Source organism: Adiantum capillus-veneris, chromosome 2, assembly GCF_014529385.1.
Source record: "Adiantum capillus-veneris isolate H3 chromosome 2, ASM1452938v2, whole genome shotgun sequence".
NCBI lineage: Eukaryota > Viridiplantae > Streptophyta > Polypodiopsida > Polypodiales > Pteridaceae > Adiantum > Adiantum capillus-veneris.
The window spans coordinates 135,467,756-135,485,579 of record NC_140932.1 but is presented as its reverse complement, the minus strand read 5'-3'; the positions used below and the strand labels follow the sequence as shown (position 1 = coordinate 135,485,579).

The window sequence follows — 17,824 nt, the reverse complement described above, 5'->3', positions numbered from 1 at the left end:
AAGCAGGCTATAGTGATCACCCTAGGAAGGGGGGAGCTGTAAATCCATCAAGCTCAGCTTATGTATTAGGAACCGCAATAGCAGTTAGAAGCCCTAGAGCTTCTAGCCAATAGACTCCTTCAAGGCAGAAACCTTTGAAAGATCATATGGTTGTTGGAAGTTTCCAATTGACCCAGATTCCATCAGTCTACAGATAAATGATTCTATGAAGATCATCACGGACAAAAGTGTTAGCTGATCTCCACAAGTTAGAGTCAAAAGCCAACAAATCCAATAGTGTTCAAACAGTTACATGTGATCAAGATCACATATGCATATCAAAATGCACATGGTAACGAATATCAGCAAGATCATGATCTTGTACAAATCCCTACGGATGGCCCGCTGGCTGAAGTCAAAGACTATCTGAAGATGATGCAAAGCCTCAAGCTGTCAGAACAGGTGGCAGAAAAGTCAAAATCAATGAAAGCTAAAGTCCAGAAGGATACACAAAGGTCATCACCAAAATCTCCTCCAAAGAGACAGATTCTTCCAGAAAGTACAATGGATCTTCTAAGATCAAGGGTTACTCAGATGCAGGTGGACAATGCTCATCAGTTGTTGCAGACAAAAAAGTGCAATACTACAACCAATGGAGTCGACATCAACGGAAGCAAGTGATCAAAGCAGAGAAATGCAGAAAAAGCTCAACCCAAGGACACTGCCACAACAGAATCAATCAATACAGAAAGAAATCTTGAGACGATCAAGTACAACATTGTTAGTGAGAATGAAGAAAAACTCTCAAGCGAAGTAAAGCTAGATTTTCAGTTATACAAGAACCTCATGTCTTTTCGCACTTGGAAAAGATGTGGCCAACCACAGTTGGAAGATGCTCTTGAATTTGTGAGCATATCAAGCAATAGGAAGTCCAAAGATCCGGACATTGCTAGCTGAATTAACTGATGTAAGTCAGATTGGAAAACAGAGTCTTAAGCCACCCTCCATAGACTCACAGTTAGATCAAGATGATACCATGACAAAAGCAAGACATAAATCTTCAATAGAGCCAACAATGAGAATAGCTATAGTTCTCAGCAGTACAAAAGGAGCAAGCGTCAGATGCAATGCTCTACTCGATAAAGCAGCAAAGTACAATATGATTGCAGAGAACATCCAAAGGATCCTCCAGATCACTCTATGCAAACATGATAGCAAAACAATGTGAGGTTTGCATACAAGTCAAAAAGAAATGGTTGCTACCCTTAGCATCCCAAATCTTGAAGAGCAGGTAAAATTTCAAGTGAAGCCTTCAAAATTTTAGGTGAAGCCTTCAGTGGTTAGACCAACACAAGGCCTACAAAGAATATAAAATGCTAATACTCTCTTCTCAAGAAGGTAGCCAACAACATTTACAAGTACCGTTAATGCTAGATTCAGAGTTGCAGAAGTCACAAGAATCATTGCAGACAAATCTTGCAGACAAAGGTAAAGCTAAAGTGGAACCTCCACCAATTGGCAAAGAAGATGTGACATCATATGCCTCTACATCAAAGAACCCTTGTGGATTAGATACTTCTAGCAAGTCAAGCTTTCAAAACATAAAGTCAATTGCTGACCCAACTGAAACCTCTAAGGAGACACCCAGAAAATCAAAGATCTTTCAGCCAAAGTACTCAAGAAAGCAAAGGAAAGTCAAGCAAGTGTTTGTTCCGAGTGTTTAGTCAAAGTCAAAGATTCGATTTGGATTAAAGACAGGAAATCAACACAAAAAGACAAACACATGGGATGGATAACATCACAATGGAGCTTAAAAAAACATGAGTACTATAGAGGTAACAGAAAGATATGGGTATCAAAACCGTAGGTTAGAGCATATGAAGTAACTTCAAGTCCCTCCCAAGAAATAAAGCCCATTAGGTATCAACCTCGACAATATCCTAGGATACCTAAGAAGCAGATCTACAACAGAACAACATCGAAACATGCTAAAGTTAACCACAACTCTTAAGAGGATACAGAAAAAAGATGCATCTCAAAGAATGTTCCTCTTGGACAAGGATTTTACACAGGGTATACAAAGATTTGGCTACCAGTCAACCACAAGCCAACTGTAGCTACACCAGACACGCATGAAGATCTCAAGAGCTCAACAAGACCTAGAGCTAAACAAAGTCAACAATGGAGATACAAAGGTCATCAAGAGATTTGGGTTCCTAAGTCTTCTAATGCTCCTAGTCAAAAGCCAGATGTCGACAGTGAACAAAGGCCTACAACAACATTAAAGACTCCCACCAATAGGCCTAATTAGAGAATCAAACAGATAATGGAGTCTTCACAGTCAAAGAAGGACCACCCAACCAACGTGCAGCAGATCCAAAAATGATAAAACAGGTATGGCAAAAGAAACCTTCAATGCCAACTTGGTCTTTCACTAATCCTCTTTTTGAGGATTCAAGCTTACTGTCACCTGAAGAAATGTTTGTAGTGAGCACAAGAATGTAAAAAGTCAAGGCGACAGGGTACAAAAAACACTCCTTGACATAGTCAGAGTCGGGCTGTTGAGCCATAAAATGAGCCAAACATTAGTCCCAAAGCTTCAAGTCATATTAAACTTTGTGCTAAGAGTCGTAGTTATTAGGCTTACGCTCAAGCTAGAAGAGTTGAGCATATATAAAGTCATGTTGCTCATGCTGGAAGAGATGAGCATAAGAGGCGAAGTCTATTAACGTACCATTGGTGGAGTGTCGTAGAGTCCAACACTCACGCATAGTGCACAGTAAGATGAGAGCACATATCCTCGACAATGAAAACCATTCTTAAAGGGGTGTCAGTTTGCAAAGCCATGTCATGTGCTTTTATAGCTACACCATCTTTCTGAAGAACCTCTCAAAATCCTTCTTGCACAGCAGATTGTTTTCCATGCATTTCTGTGTATGCATATATAGGATGTCCCACCATTGGACATATGCATTAGACAAACTTTTTTGCTTCCACCTATGTACCTTGAGTGGACTACAACAGGCAAAGCAATGTTCCATCATGCTACCCTCTCATATTTGTTGCCTTTTAAATTCCATATCTATCAACAAATAATCCCTTGAGTACTTTATTAATATTTTCAATGCTAATAAGTACTCCAATAATGTGTGTATCCCAAAGGAACTTTTTTCCCACTGGGTTTTTTCCCTTTGGTCATCCAGGTATTAGACCCTAATTTAGAATCTCATCATTCTACTTCCCTTGTATATACTTTTCATAAATAAATACAAGCCTCATCATTATGCTATTACAACGTACAAATGCAACATCATTTGTCACATCATACATATTCGGACCAATGAAGATGCTGCAGCAAATTGACCCTCATCAACAAATTCAACAAGAAAATGAATACGATCAGCCCATCAACAACCAATCAAAAGCCTTCCCTTGTCTCCACGGACACTTTTCAACAGTGTCCGAGGTCGGGCACTAAATTCGGAAGGGGGGAATGTTAACTGAGTCAATGTTATTTAACAGAAGCTGCTAAAGACCAAAGACGTACGGACGCACATTGAAGATCAATAGAAAGAAGCAGTAAAGATTGGTCACGTATTGTAAATTCACGATTTATTTCAAGTCATTATAATATTTTAATGTGTAACGGACTCAATGGGAGTTCCAAGATGTAAAGAATATGTCAGTTAGTGTGCCTAGGTAGCAGATTAAGTAAGTGGTGGAGCCCTAAAGGCCTTGGGCGCCCGGACATAGCATATTTTTACCCTAGGTACATAAAGCAGTGTGTACAGGAAATTAAGATTCTCAAGCTCATTTGTTGAGAGCACTTTTTGGTGAGAGCTCTTGAGGTGTGTGGCTATGGAATCCTTGAGCTTCTCCTGCTCATGAGACTTGGTTAACACTAATCAATGCTTAATTCTCTTTCACTATGCCTCTCTCATGCTTCTTATGATTGCCTATGATGCTTAGATTAGCTAGATTGTAAGTAATTAGTGGTTAATCCCTCTCTAATCTTGTGTGATTTCTCTCTTTTGCTTGTGTGTGCATGTAGGTTTGATTGGAGTGTGATGCTAGATAGATCTATGTGTGTGTGCTTGCGATTAGTGTGTTGCATAATAGGATTAGTGTTGTGTGTGTCTTGCAATCGTAATTGGGTTGATTAGAGGTGAAGAGAAGTGGATGTGGAGAATGCCCTTCATTGTAGCTTAGCTCCTCCATAGACCGAGAAGCTCACCTCATAGAGTTAACCATTCGTGTTGCCATGATTAGCTCACTAACCGTGTGAGTGTTTCCATGCCTTAGCCGGGTAAGTCATCCCTCCGGATTGATAATTTTGTTGATCATTGGAGCTATTGCAACGATGGAACCCCCAACACCTAGCCTATGATCAACAAGAATCAATACTCTTGAGGCCAAATTAGCTCAAGCTTGTTGTAGTCACTAGCATGGCTCCCAATGACTCTGCCTTTCTTCTCAAAGTAAAGAATGAAAATCTACATGCCCTCCGTGTTGGAAAATTAAGGGCAAAGTCCAACATGGCAAACAAAGCGCTCTGCATGCCTTTGAAGAAGCACATGGATTGTTGTATTACAGAGGCCTTCTCTATATACCATCCAAAAAGTTAAGATTGCAAAATACTTCAAGAAAGACATCATTTCCCAATAATAGGTCATTTTGGAGTGAACAAAACGATTGAGCCTATCACATGGTATTTTTAATGTGGAATCTTGTCAAAGAATATGCATGCACATGTGACAATTTCATTAGAGCCAAGGTCCCACACCATTGGCCACATGTATTGCTTTAGCCCTTGCCTATCCCTAGTAAACCATGGTCATCTATTTCAATGGATTGCATCACAAATCTACCCCACTCTAAGGGCTATGATTATATTCTTGTGTTTGTCGATAGACTCACAAAGATGAAACATTTCATCCTGGCAACCAAATCAATCATTGGAGAAGGAATGGCAGACCTTTTCCTTGAAAATATCTATTGTACTTCTAGATGACATTGTCTCAGATTGAGGACCACAATTCATATCAAGCTTTTGGAAAGGACAGCTCAAGCTTCTAGGAGTGATGATTAACCTCTCTTTAGCCAATCATCCATGAAGTGATGGACAAACAGAGAGGGTGAATCAAGTCTTAGAGTAGTATCTTTGAAGCACGTTAAACTATCATCAAGACAATTGAGTAGAGTTATTGACCTTGGTTAAATCTGCCTACAACAACACTATTCTACTTGTCTCAAATGTTCTCTTTAGTATTTTGTGCAGCCATTTTGTAACTAGAGGTTTTTTTCTTCTAGTGTTCCATGTTTCAATATTGGAGCCTTGTCATCAGTCCATGATTGTTGGTAGATACTTATAGTCACCACCATCTTTAGAAATCGAGGGTCACAAAGGATATGAAGTGAAGAAAATCCTTGATTCTAGAATATCTTGTGGCATACTTCATTTGCTTATACATTGGAAAGGTTATGATGTAGGTGAACAAACACAGGAACCTACCCCTAACCTTCACCAAGCACCACTCAAAGTTTTTGAGTTCCATTAACAACATCCATCAAGACCTACCCCCATACCAAGAAGCGAAACCTCTCCTCGTGGAACTCATCGCTATAGGCGGGGGTCATGTCACGGATGCAAACATCAAGTTCATTTTATAAGCTTCTAGAAGGTTCCAAAAACACTGAAAATATTTTAGAATGTTCTAGACGTAGCTAGAAGCATCTTGAAAGTTATAAAAAGATTTAGAAGCTTAAGGAATAATCGAGAAGATTCTTAAACTCCTCACAAAGTCCCTCAATCTTGCCAACCCCAGTTGTGAAGCGCTTGTGAGACAAGTCCTCTTCTAACTCTCATTTTGCACTCAAGCTTTATCCTTGCAATCAAGTCTTGTAAGCTCTTCTAGCTCTCATCTTACACTCAAGCCTTGCCCTTGCAATCCTTGGACTCAAGCCTTTTTCTTACAAACAAGTCTTGTAAACCAAGCCTTGTCATCAAGTTTCCTTAATTAAGTATCAATTTTTATCATCAAGCTCAAGTCTTGCAATCAAACACCAAGGTCTTGTATTGTGAGCGCCTTCTCTCCTCTAGCTCAAGACACGCTCATAACAATCCTAAAGTCATTCTCCATAGTTTATGTGCACTGAAGGCCAACAAGCTGTTGTCGGAGGGCAAGAAGGAGTTGGAATATGTAAGCAATTTGTACTCTTGCCTGCTAGTCAAGTCAAAAAAAATACAAAATATCTAGAGGAAAGAACTCTTGTCGTTCTAAGCATGGGGACCAAGCTCTTGGTGCTTTCCTCAAGGAATGGATCAAAACACAGTAGCAGGTACATGGAGAAAAAGTGGAATTCTACCAAGCCCTTCCTAAAACAACAACTTTCTGTTTGTATTCGAAACTATTGAGGTGGCTTTCAACATACTCAGTTTTGGGCAATGGATGCTAAGCAACTCTCCCTTGCTTCTATTCAAATGGACACCTACATTAAAGCTGGAGGTTTTTGCGCAAAATAACTACCTAGTGTAGGTAGAGTTCCCCAAGATGTCTCCCTGCCACCAACACATAGGGCTCATAGCCTCCTAGCTTGGGAAGGGTCCATGGAGGAAGAAAAACAATAGATTATAACACATCCTAGCATCCCCGAGTGCTTCTCCTCTCTTAATTTTGCACCAATCGCACCACCTCATTGACTCAAGTTTCTAGCCCACCCCCATCTCATGACACCAACAGGAGAGAGAACAACCATTCGATAAGATACAACACATCGCACCAATCAGTCAATAAATATGTCCATCTCACCACTCTTTCTGAAGGTGAGAGACTAGTGGCTCCATCCCTCCCATTAAAAAATGACATCAAAAGCTTTGCCATCTTGGAGATGCAAGTCAACTGGCTTGACCAATACTGGACTTAAATAAGGAAAATCAAAGGTCGGGAATCCTTGATGTCCGACCACACCCTATTCAACATAACCTTCCCTAATGGAAGTCATGAAAATTAACAAACAAAGCCACACCAATGTTGCCCAACCCACCCCCCCCTTTGACAAGGTAACATGTGCAAAAATTACAAAAAGTTGCTTAGACAAAGTTTTTGGAATATGAAGCGGTTAACTACTTCCCTAGAGGTAAGGAAAGTTAGTCTACGTGGTTAACACTAATTTGGTATCAAAACAGGACACTTAAGTGTCTTTTCTTTACAAATTTAAATTAAATGCTACTTGCAAAACAGTATATTTTAAAAAACCATCTTGATATACTTAAATACATTAGCTAAAGGGTCTTTTAAAATATAACCTTACATTTTAAAATCTTCCATGATCAAAAACTATACTCATAATATTGACCCTCGTAAGACTGTGAATGATGCTTTAAAGAAATCGACTTTATACGACCATTTCAAGCATATCGTTGTATACAAAGAAAAATGTCTTTAATGTATTTGTGAACTTTAGAAAGTGATACATTGCTTGCCCTTTCCATTGAAGACTCAAGGTGGCAAGTAGAAGGCTTTGGTATGCAACAATTATTGGATCATTTTAAATATTCGAAACTGCGTAAGAGAAACTTTGATATTTTCAATCTTGAGACATAATGCATAATTTCTTGGTTTCAACATTTAAAATCATTTATAGTTGTCAAATACGAATGTCTATAACTTGCGTGTGACTTGGAAACTACTCTTTCAAGGGCATTCCATTGTTTTGTATGGCTTTTAATAACATAAAAAGAGACATCTCTACCAAAAGATATAAGAATTTTATTTTAATTTTTGACAAAAAAAACTAAAAATTTTACTTAAATTTATGACTTAGAACTTACCATAATTCTCTCCATAGGGATTGTATTTTGACATGGAGATAAATTCAGTGTTTTCTTCCCTTACACCCAACGCATAGTATAAACAAGGTGTAAAAAGACTTCTTTCTAGCTTGACAAATAAATTGCCAAAATTTGGTAGGAAAACAAGACACTTATATATCCAATTATAGGGCAATGTTAAAACTCACGAAGTGTGACATGGTAGCTAGTGCGAAAGTCCTCCAAAAATGACTTGTCGAAGTATCCAAACATCTAAGGACCTCCTCAACTCATCCCAGAGGGATTGGTGGCACCGCCATAGGATTCCTTGTCCATTAAGACATCGCTAAAGTGCAGATGGGAAGTTTTGGTGTTCCATTAACCTCTAAGATCCCTTCAACTATCCCTTAGTCTCTGTTTGAAACACATCAAATTTAGATTAACTTTTACCCGCCTTAAGTTGCAAACATAGCCTTTCTACAAAGAAACTCGTAAACTCTACCATTTTGTGTAGAATCCTTCAAGTTTTAACCTTAAAAAAGGGAGAGTTGAGTTCTATCTCTGGTGTCTTTTTTTTTTTAATGAACCCTTTATTGACACCTTTTTAATAAAAAAGAGCAAATCTTGATGTAAAATCCTATTGTAGATTAAAAGTGCATACGTGTCTAATGTGTGCTTATATCTTTTTGTAATGTGAGCGTGTGTGTGTGTGTGTGTGTGTGTGTGTGTGCGTGCGTGCGTGCGTGCGTGTGTGTGTGTGTGTGTGTGAGAGAGAGAGAGAGAGAGAGAGAGAGAGTGTACCCCCCTCTCTTGGACAATCTCTTATATTTGCCTATGACTTGGATGAGCTCCTCACCATTGCGAGCTCTTCTTTGAGTATTTCTAATTTACCGCTTGTAACATTTTCTATGGGTTTTCCTCGATTTGAGGTTTCCCATTAGTGATTAAATCTGACATTACTAAAAAAAAAGAGAGAGAGAGAGAGAGTGTGTGTGTGTGTGGTGGGGGGGGGGGGGGGGGGGGGGGGGGGGGGGGGAGAGAGAGAGGTCATACTCACTTCATACTACGAGTGTTTTCTCAAGACTATTCGCTGGCACTAAAAGGCAAGCGATTGAAAGATTAAATGGCAAGAGATGCGCAATGCAAAGAGACTCAGCATAAAGAGTCTCTCAATCTTTCACAAGATCCCACTATTTGGAGTGACCTACTCATCAATCATTTGCTTCATTTGATGCACATTTTCAAGAATGTGGAAGGCAACCTTTGGAAGAACATCATTGGAATGAGGGGAGTCCAAGCCTTAAAAGGACGACTTATGAGCTGAAAAGTGTATGCCAAAGTTGTGGTCTCAATCTAAACCCTTAAAAATTTACTTTGCATCTGCTAGGTTCAGATTTTTGCCTGAAAAAAAAATGAAAAGTTGCAATTTAATCTATTTTTAATAATAGTGCAGAAAGTACCATTCTAGGTCATGAGACAAACTTGAACCACTCAAGAGTGCAGGGCTCCTTGCTACCCAAAGCCATCTCTTGTTCAACAGCCCCCAAAGAAACATATGTAATCTGTTTAGATTTCCTCAGAGCATGACTTGCTCACAAGAATGGCTTGCTCCAAGAGATGCTCAACCTGCAATCACATGAAGTGCACTCATGGATCTTGAGCATCAGAAGCATAACAAAGAAGAAGAACAGTAACATGTTAAAACATCCAAAGCATGTAAAAGGGGAACGTCTACTGATACCTCAACCTGGAGCTCGTGGGGAAGCTCGTCTCTTGAAAGAATGCGACAAATTTCTGAGTGAACGTCAGGGTCTTGAATTTCTTCCCATGTTGACATGGGCAGTGCCAACAGTAGAACAGCAAGCAAATCTCGCGTAGTAGGATGGAAGCTGTCCTCTTCCAAACAGCAGTGGCAGGACCGTCCAACGTCACTTGACGAGGGAACTTTCGGAACAAGCGCATTAATTACTTGCTCACATCCATCCACAAGCACTCTACTCGACATCACCACAGCTTCCCCTGGCCCCTCATTTGATGTCATATTAGCTTCTTTGACATCCTTGCTGCTGCATGTGATCTTCGACATGCAGCTGGTGCCCGTAAATGCAGCCGCACCTTGGCAACAAGCTTGCCAAATCGCAGTTTGTAGGCTCTCTGTCAATGTTGAATTCACACAGTTTTTCTCCATCCATTTTGTGATCAAGGAAGCCGCTCTGGTTTCTCGCAGCTGTTGAAGTACCTTGCCCTGTTGAGATAGATGTGACTCTCTCTCTCTCTCTCTCTCTCTCTCTCTCTCTCTCTTCAGTTCTTTGAACTTTCTGTACTCAAACATTGTATCAGAGTCACCGATTGTAACTTTTTGGTCTCATAGGTCACTATAGCCTCTTCAAGACATTAATATAACATTTTATTTCATCTGTGTGTGTGTGTGTGTGTGTGTGTATGTGTGCATGCGTGCAGAGACATCTAGATGTGTTAAATGCTTATGCACATGAAAGTGGGCTCTCCATCAACCTTGGCAAAACCAAGGTGATGGTATTCAACATGGTGCGCTCATCTCAGCTCTGATAATCTCATGTGGCACTGAGGCTTTCACCCGGATCAGCCTGGAGATCATGGCTACACGTGGTCTCTCCATGGATCTCCATCCATCATATGTGCGCCCTGATCTAATTTGATGATTCAGGCTAGGGGTGGAAGTGACCAATGTGTCAGATAGCCAAATCTTAGTGCGTGGCTCCTGAAATTACACCTGTGAACATATCCTCTCTAGTCCTCCTAATGCTGCATATCCCCTCATCAATCTCGCCTCTGCAGCACCTCTCATAGAGAAAGAAGGTCTACTAAATACAACACCAAGATATGTATAAGAGTTTACATACTCTACTATCTCCTGTCCATATGTAAAAATAGGTGCTGATCTCCTGACCCACTGCGTAGTGAAAGGTCTTGCTAGATCAATGTCTTTCGTGCATAGCACATGGGAGCTATCACGCAACAGATATGCACGACTAGCGCTTGACTCATCGCAACAACTGGCTAGTGAGGGTGATACTTCATGTTGGTTTGCACGGGTATCATCTTGGTTTCAGCTACATGGATTTAGTATGGAGAGCTACATGGATTTAATATGGAGAACTAGATGGATTTAGTATGGACAGGCTGCGCCCTTTTCAGTATTCCTTGGATGCACCCTCCCTAACCCTCACACATTCAAAGATTAACAAGATTATCAGACATGATCTCATTCAGCTGGATACTAGAAGGACTCGGCTATCTTCGTCACATGAGTTGGGGACGAATATGGCTTTTTATCGAGACCATCTTCTCCAGATGAAAAATGATGGGTTTATCTCACGCCCCAAGTATATGGACACCCACCTATCTCATGGAATTAGATGTGTTATTGGTCAGCTACGCACCTCATCTCACAAGTTGGAGATAGAGACTGGCCGATACAGAGGTATACCCCTAGAGGAGAGATTATGCCAGGTTTGCCAGAGACAACTAGAGACAGAAGAGCACTATATTTGTCAATGCACAGCATACTACGACATCCACGGGCATTTTCATTGCTTATTCAGAGAGGGCTTTGGCCCCTTATCCCACTTCATGGATTACTATAATTAGAGGTGCCTAGGTCTCTTCTTAATCCGTAGACGAGGCCTACATTGGAGGCTCCCGAGCATCATTGAGCGACATAGGGCACGCCCCCCCCGAGAGCTGGCCATGGAGGACATTGAGGCCATACTGCAGAGACCCATGAGAGATCTCATGGGATGATCACCATTGTCTAGTTCCACCGTTGTGCACCTCATTAGCCCTCATGTGATTGTACCCCCTCCCCATATGTTTTGAGCTGATGTATTATGTGATGACATTGATGATGATGAGGACATAGGTTAGGCTTAAATACCTACCCACTCTAGGTACCCTCATTTACTTTTATGTTCCCCCGACATTGTACTAGAGTCACACATGGTTGTAACCTTTGGTCTCATAAGTCATTTTGGCCTTCTGAAGACTTTAAAATAACATTTCGTTTCATTTCATCTCTCTCTCTCTCTCTCTCTCTCTCTCTCTCTCTCTCTCTAATAAAGCAAGCAGCAAACGGTGGAGAGGACCTCGCTGCAGCAAGCTGGGGCACGGCAGACGAAGCTGCAGCAGGACAGCATTGTGGGGCTGAGAGGGAATCGAAGACTAGCACAAGGACACCTTTGCACGCAAAGGTGGGTCGCTCTGAATTCTGCTCGCCAAACAGCCACTGAGCTGAGCCGAAACTGCTGAGAACAGGATCGCAGCAGGCCTAGGGGATTCACGTGAGTGAGGTGGAGCAAGCAGGAGCTCACGCGAAGGGCAGGCAGGGGATTCTCACGATAAGGCAGGAGAAGTCCTACGCGTAGCATGTCCCAGCAACACTACGCGTAGCAAGTCCCAGCATACGCGCCGAATCACCCCCACCCTTCACCTACGCGTAGGAAGTCCCAGCCTTACGTTCAAATTTAGAGAAATTTTTAAGCCGTAAGGTAAAAAGCCTTAAGATAAAATTGTTTAAGTTTGCCCTATTCTCCCTAGTACCCTACCCCACATTTGGGGCTCGGGTTCGATGGATCCGCCTACCGAAGGGGAAGGGCCGGGTGTAGATAGCTACACCACCCCAAAAAAAACAACAGCTACATTTAAGCAGAGAAACAGAGATACGGTACTATCACCAGGATCATTACGAGTGGGGACAACGTCCAAGATACATGATGAACTAATGATGGAGAAGGCCCAGATGATGCTCAAATCAGAGCTAAACTACATGAGAGATGACATCAGGAAGAAAATGCACGCGAGCGCTGAGAGCTACAGGAACTCCATGTATGGAGACATGATGAGAGAACTAAGGAGAGAGATCCGGGGGATACAGAATGAGGAGATTCAGATCTTGAAAACGGAATTACGAAACCTAATCAAGGCCGAAGTAAATGTAACAGAATGCGTTATGCAAAAGAAACTCGATGAGGCAGTAGCAAGTTTTGAAGCATGGAGAACAAATATGGAAAAGCACATGGGGTAAAGATGCAATAATCGAGGAGCTAAAAGGAGAACTTGCGGCTTGCAAATCTGCAACTAAGGAGAAGGGAGACCACCAACCTTCGGTGTTGAAGGAGCTCGAGGACATGAAGGATCAAATGAAAGCTCTACGGGAAGGAGATGAACAGAAATCGAAAACGGCATCTTCATGGGAAGAACGTCTTTTTAAGACACAAGAAAAGGTTGATGAAGCAGAGAAATGGATTGAGGATGCGACGAAAGGGAGGGCCCAGATGCTCGAGACCACACCTACTTCTACCATTATTAATATGACCATTGAGGAAGAGCAGAAAAGGAAGAATCGGGCTTTGCATGTGCGGGAAACAGGAGTCAAAGACAAAGAGAATGTAGATGAAGAAGTGAAGGAACTGCTACAACGCATGGGCATCACAGAGCCTACTCACACAAGTGCATGGAGAGTGGGCAAGAAAGGAATCAATGAGAAGGGAAACGTAAAGGATAGGGCACTTATTCTCCGCTTCCCGAATATAGAAATAAGGAAAGAATTTCTAAAGAAGAGGCCAACTCTGAAGAAAACCGGTATTTTCCTGGGAGATGACCTTACATTGGCACAAGTGGCACACATGCAAGAGTTGATGCCAGAGATCAGGGCAGCAAGAGAAAAGGGGAAAATCCCCTTTTATAGAGGAGGGAAAGTAGTGGTTCTGGAAAAGCGCTCAGCATGACGGTGCGAGACCTATGGGGCGACGCTTCAGATAGAGGCGTGGAATTGTAATGGATCATATAGGCTAGATGTAGGTGCCTTTGAACACAGCTTTAGGAACAGAGACATAGTTTTCTACTCCGAGACACACCAGATACCGGGACCGCGTATGCCACATGTGAAGGGTTATTTGTGGGAAACAGCTGGTCGACCAGACAAGAGATCTCTACAGGGTAGCCGGGGTTCAGGAGGAGTAGCAGTCTTATTTAAAGAGGAGCTGAAACCACTAATACAGATTATCAGGAAAGATGAGCAAGCAAGGTATATGTGGGTGAGAATGAGAGCCGAGACGGGTAGATTTCTATATATCGCTATATGCTACTTCCCTCCAAGTAACTCGGTCTACTCCTCACCTAAAGGACATTCCCCTTTCTCCATATTGAATAATGACATATGGGAGTTCTCTAGAGATGGAGACATCGTTCTCTTAGGAGACTTGAATGCCAGAACGGCCAACTCTCAAGCAGTATTCTATGATACTTCTGAGGAAATGCTCAGAGAAGTGGATTTATCACAGAGGGGGCTTACTAGAAACTCACAGGATAAAGAACACACTGAATATGGGAGACATCTCATGGAGATGGCAACCATACATGGTTTGGCCATACTTAATGGTCTAGAGAATTTCCCATTATCTGGGGGATTCACATGCTTCCCGCACAGGCATGGGGCCAGTACAGTGGATTATGTCATGACTTTACCAAGATTTATTTCTAGTATCAAGGACTTTAAGGTGGGACCCAAACCGGTTGGGATTGCAGTGGATCATGCTCTCTTGACCTTATCAATCTCCTTCCAATACAATGCCTCTCAAGTACAAAGGAAGAAGAAACACACAAGGTATACTTTCACGCCAGAAACTGATTCAGTCTATGTGGAAAAGATCTATAATAGGATGTGGGCAGCCGAGCCAGTATATACTGTAGAGGAGATTACTTCTCAGTTAACAGAGATACTACATGGAGCAGCACAAGAGGCATACCCACATACTCAACCTGATCAGAAGAGAGGAGCTGGGAACATGCCTCAAAACAGCTGGTATGACGAGGAATGCAGAGAGACGAGAACCCAGGTCCAGAAAGAGCTTACACTTGGGATCATCACATATAAGCAGTCTCGGATTGCTCTTCGGCGTATAGTACGTCGCAAGAAAAGGGCATTTTTAGCCAAACTGGAGAAGGATTTATATCAGCTCTTCTTGAGTCAGGACTCACATGAGGCATGGCGCTTATTTCAAGAGCACTCACCGCCTCCGACGATTACTTCTCCTGAGATCTGGGGTCAATATGTAACATCATTATATATGGTATCTGGACAGCCTCCATTTCCAGATCCGCTAGAGCCATGCCCTGCTACTAGTACTTTCTGTACCACGAAAATGGTGGAAAAAGCCATTGATAAGATGAAGACAAGAAGAGCATATGATCATGATGGTTTAGTAGCAGAACATCTGATCCATGCCAGGGATCTACTTTCAGAAGTCCTTGCTCATCTGTTTAATCGGGTCATGTGTGAAGGATTACCTGAATCTTGGAAATTATCTACTATCGTACCTATTTTCAAGTCAAGGGATCCTATGATACCCGGGAACTACCGTACCATTATGGTAGGTCACACTTTGACCCGACTGTACGCATCCATTCTTGAACAAAAATTGAGTAGATGGGCAGAGAATGAGGGCAGCAACAGGACAAGCTGGATTCAGAAGGGGTTATTCCACTTTAGATCATATTCTTACGCTCAGAGCCATTATTGAGGAAGGAAGAGCAAACGGGAGAAGGATGTATTGTTGCTTTGTGGATTTTCGGAAAGCTTTTGATACAGTACCAAGGGCCAGATTGATGCGCAGGATGCAAGAGTTAGGGGTCCCCAAAGAGATCATTTGGGGGATCATGGCCTTATACGGGTCAGTAACTGGTTATGTACTTACTCTAGAAGGGGATTCCAACATTGTTCATTCCACCGTTGGAGTAAAGCAGGGATGCCCACTGTCCCCTACTTTATTTGGTATGTACATAGATGAGGTATCAGATTACATTGATAGAGAGGGTGACAGAGGGGCTCAACTTGCAGGGTCATGGATCCCTTTGTTGTTGTATGCAGATGATAATGTATTGATAGCAAAATCACCAAATGGAATGCAGAAGCAGCTAGATGCATTACATAAATTCGCGGAGGACAGTGGACTGTCGGTAAACTTGGGTAAAACCAAAGTTATGGTGTTTAACACCACACCGCAGTGGGTTAGGAGATCAGCACCTACATTTGCATATGGCCAGGATATAGTAGAGTACACAGATGCATACGCATACCTTGGGGTGGTATTTGCAGGACCGAAGTTTACACTTAAGAAAGCAGCGGATGCTAGATTATCCAGAGCCTCTGCGGCCTTGGGATGGTTGGAGAGGATGTGTTCACAAGTGCAGTTTCAGAAACCACGAACAAAACTTTGGCTCTTTGATACTGTGGTGGCTTTGGCTATGCTTTATGGGGTCCAGATTTGGGGACCATCTGTGGATCAGGATAATTGGAAGTCAATGGAGAGACCTTTGGTATCTATGATTTCCCGAATGATTAGAGCCAAGGCCTCCGTACCACACGCGATTACCCGAGCGGAACTAGCGGCCCCTCCGATAGAAATTGAAGCTCTTACCAGATCAGCGTCCTTTATACATGGTTTGTGGGATACAAATAATTGCCGATATACTAGACTGGACCTCGAATCCTCTCGACAATTAGCAATGAAAGGGGATGCATCATGCTGGTATGCGCAACTGTCCTCATGGTTTCAGAGACACGGGTTCAGTATGGAAAGATTACCCCCCCTTTCAATACTCTCTTGAGGCTCCATCACTGGCAATTACACGAATGAAGATTAATAAAATCATCCGACGGGATCTTATAAAGTTGGATACTAAGAGGACATGGGTAGACCCTACACAAGAATTGGGCACGAAGATGGACGACTACAAAGAAAACTTCCTACAACTATCTGAAGATGATTTGTGATTCGCCCGAGTTACATGGATACCCACCTGTCTCATGGTTTGAGATGTGCTATTGGTCGTACATCCTCACACCAGTTGGAAATTGAATTTGGCAGATTTAGGGGAATCCCACTTGAGAGCAGAATTTGCAACTTATGCGGAATGGAGCCGGAGACAGAATTACACTATATATGCCACTGCACAATATACTATGAGATACGGGAACGTTTTCATTGCCTCTTTAAAGAAGGCTTTGGACCTCTAGAAAGAATCATGCAATACCAAGATCAAAGATGCTCAGGCTTGTACCTACTGGAACTACATAGGCACAGGGATAATCTAATGAGAAGACAAAGAGCACTACAGCCTCAAAGGCAATGTCACAAACGGGAGCGCATAACAATATAAAATATACTCAAATAAATAGAATTTATCTCTTATTATTGAAGCCAAAGGATATAGAGAGAAATAGATAGAGAGAGAGAGGGAGTGAGAAGATCGACACAGTACTGGGGACCAGAAGATGGGCTGGTCCCCCCCCTTAAAGAGAATTCTTTATTAGGGAGAATCTTTTTACAAGCACAAGAACCGGAGAAAACCCCTCCGTTCTAAATCTCTGACTCGATGGTCGTTCCTTCCCGTAAGGGAAATCCGAGAGACAAGCTCTCTTTTTCCGCCTGTACTCGGAGTTGAGACTCCGCAGACAATTTCCGAATTCCGTTTCCGGAATTCCCAAGCGTAGGCCGAAGCCTTCTCGCTTCTCCTTCGCAAGGAAGTACCTGCAAACACACACGCAAACACACGACAACAATTCGTATGGCGAATCCACAATAGGTACCTGTCTCTCTTGCACGAGAAAAGAGACTTCCGTGCTTTGTAGTCTCGCGATCTCTCGCGTCTGCCGGCGGCAAAGTCTTCTCTTGCTGGTGCTGGCAACCTCCCTTCGATGAGGGCATGTGGTGCTTTTATAGCTCCTTCACCATGGCACGAATAGCTGCTCGCGGAGAGATCGCGGCCTTTTTTTTTGTTTTGTTTTTTTTTTTCTGTTCTACCCGAAATAGGGAGAGAGAATTCGCTGGCTGGTTTTGTTGCTTTATTTTCTAAGTGGCTGCCCACTTATTAAGTGGACGGCCGGCATATTTTTAAAATTGGTCTAAACCTGCCCAAAAACTCAATAAAACCTTATAAGTTAAAATCAATGCTTTCACAGCACTTCCCAGGCGTCCCTGGATGCAACCACATGCA

The 17,824-nt window shown here is 42.2% G+C and overlaps 1 protein-coding gene across 2 annotated transcripts in view; it reads right to left on the bottom strand.

The window, feature by feature from the left end:
- Positions 1–7,774: 7,774 nt before the first annotated feature.
- The window catches only part of LOC147463693 (glutathione gamma-glutamylcysteinyltransferase 3-like), an 88,601-nt gene continuing 78,551 nt past the window's right edge, over positions 7,775–17,824 (bottom strand). The window contains exons 7-9 of one of the 2 annotated variants that reach the window (XR_015185274.1): positions 9,531–10,034; positions 9,250–9,415; positions 7,775–8,203 (exon numbers count right to left, since the gene is read on the bottom strand). Coding sequence is in view for 1 of the 2 variants with exons in the window: in XM_086490247.1 (XP_086346373.1) it covers positions 9,356–9,415; positions 9,531–10,034 (564 nt within the window). In the remaining variant the exon portion in view is untranslated. Of the gene's footprint in view, positions 8,204–8,859; positions 9,416–9,530; positions 10,035–17,824 lie in introns of those variants that run through there. The other variant, XM_086490247.1, reaches the window with a different exon arrangement.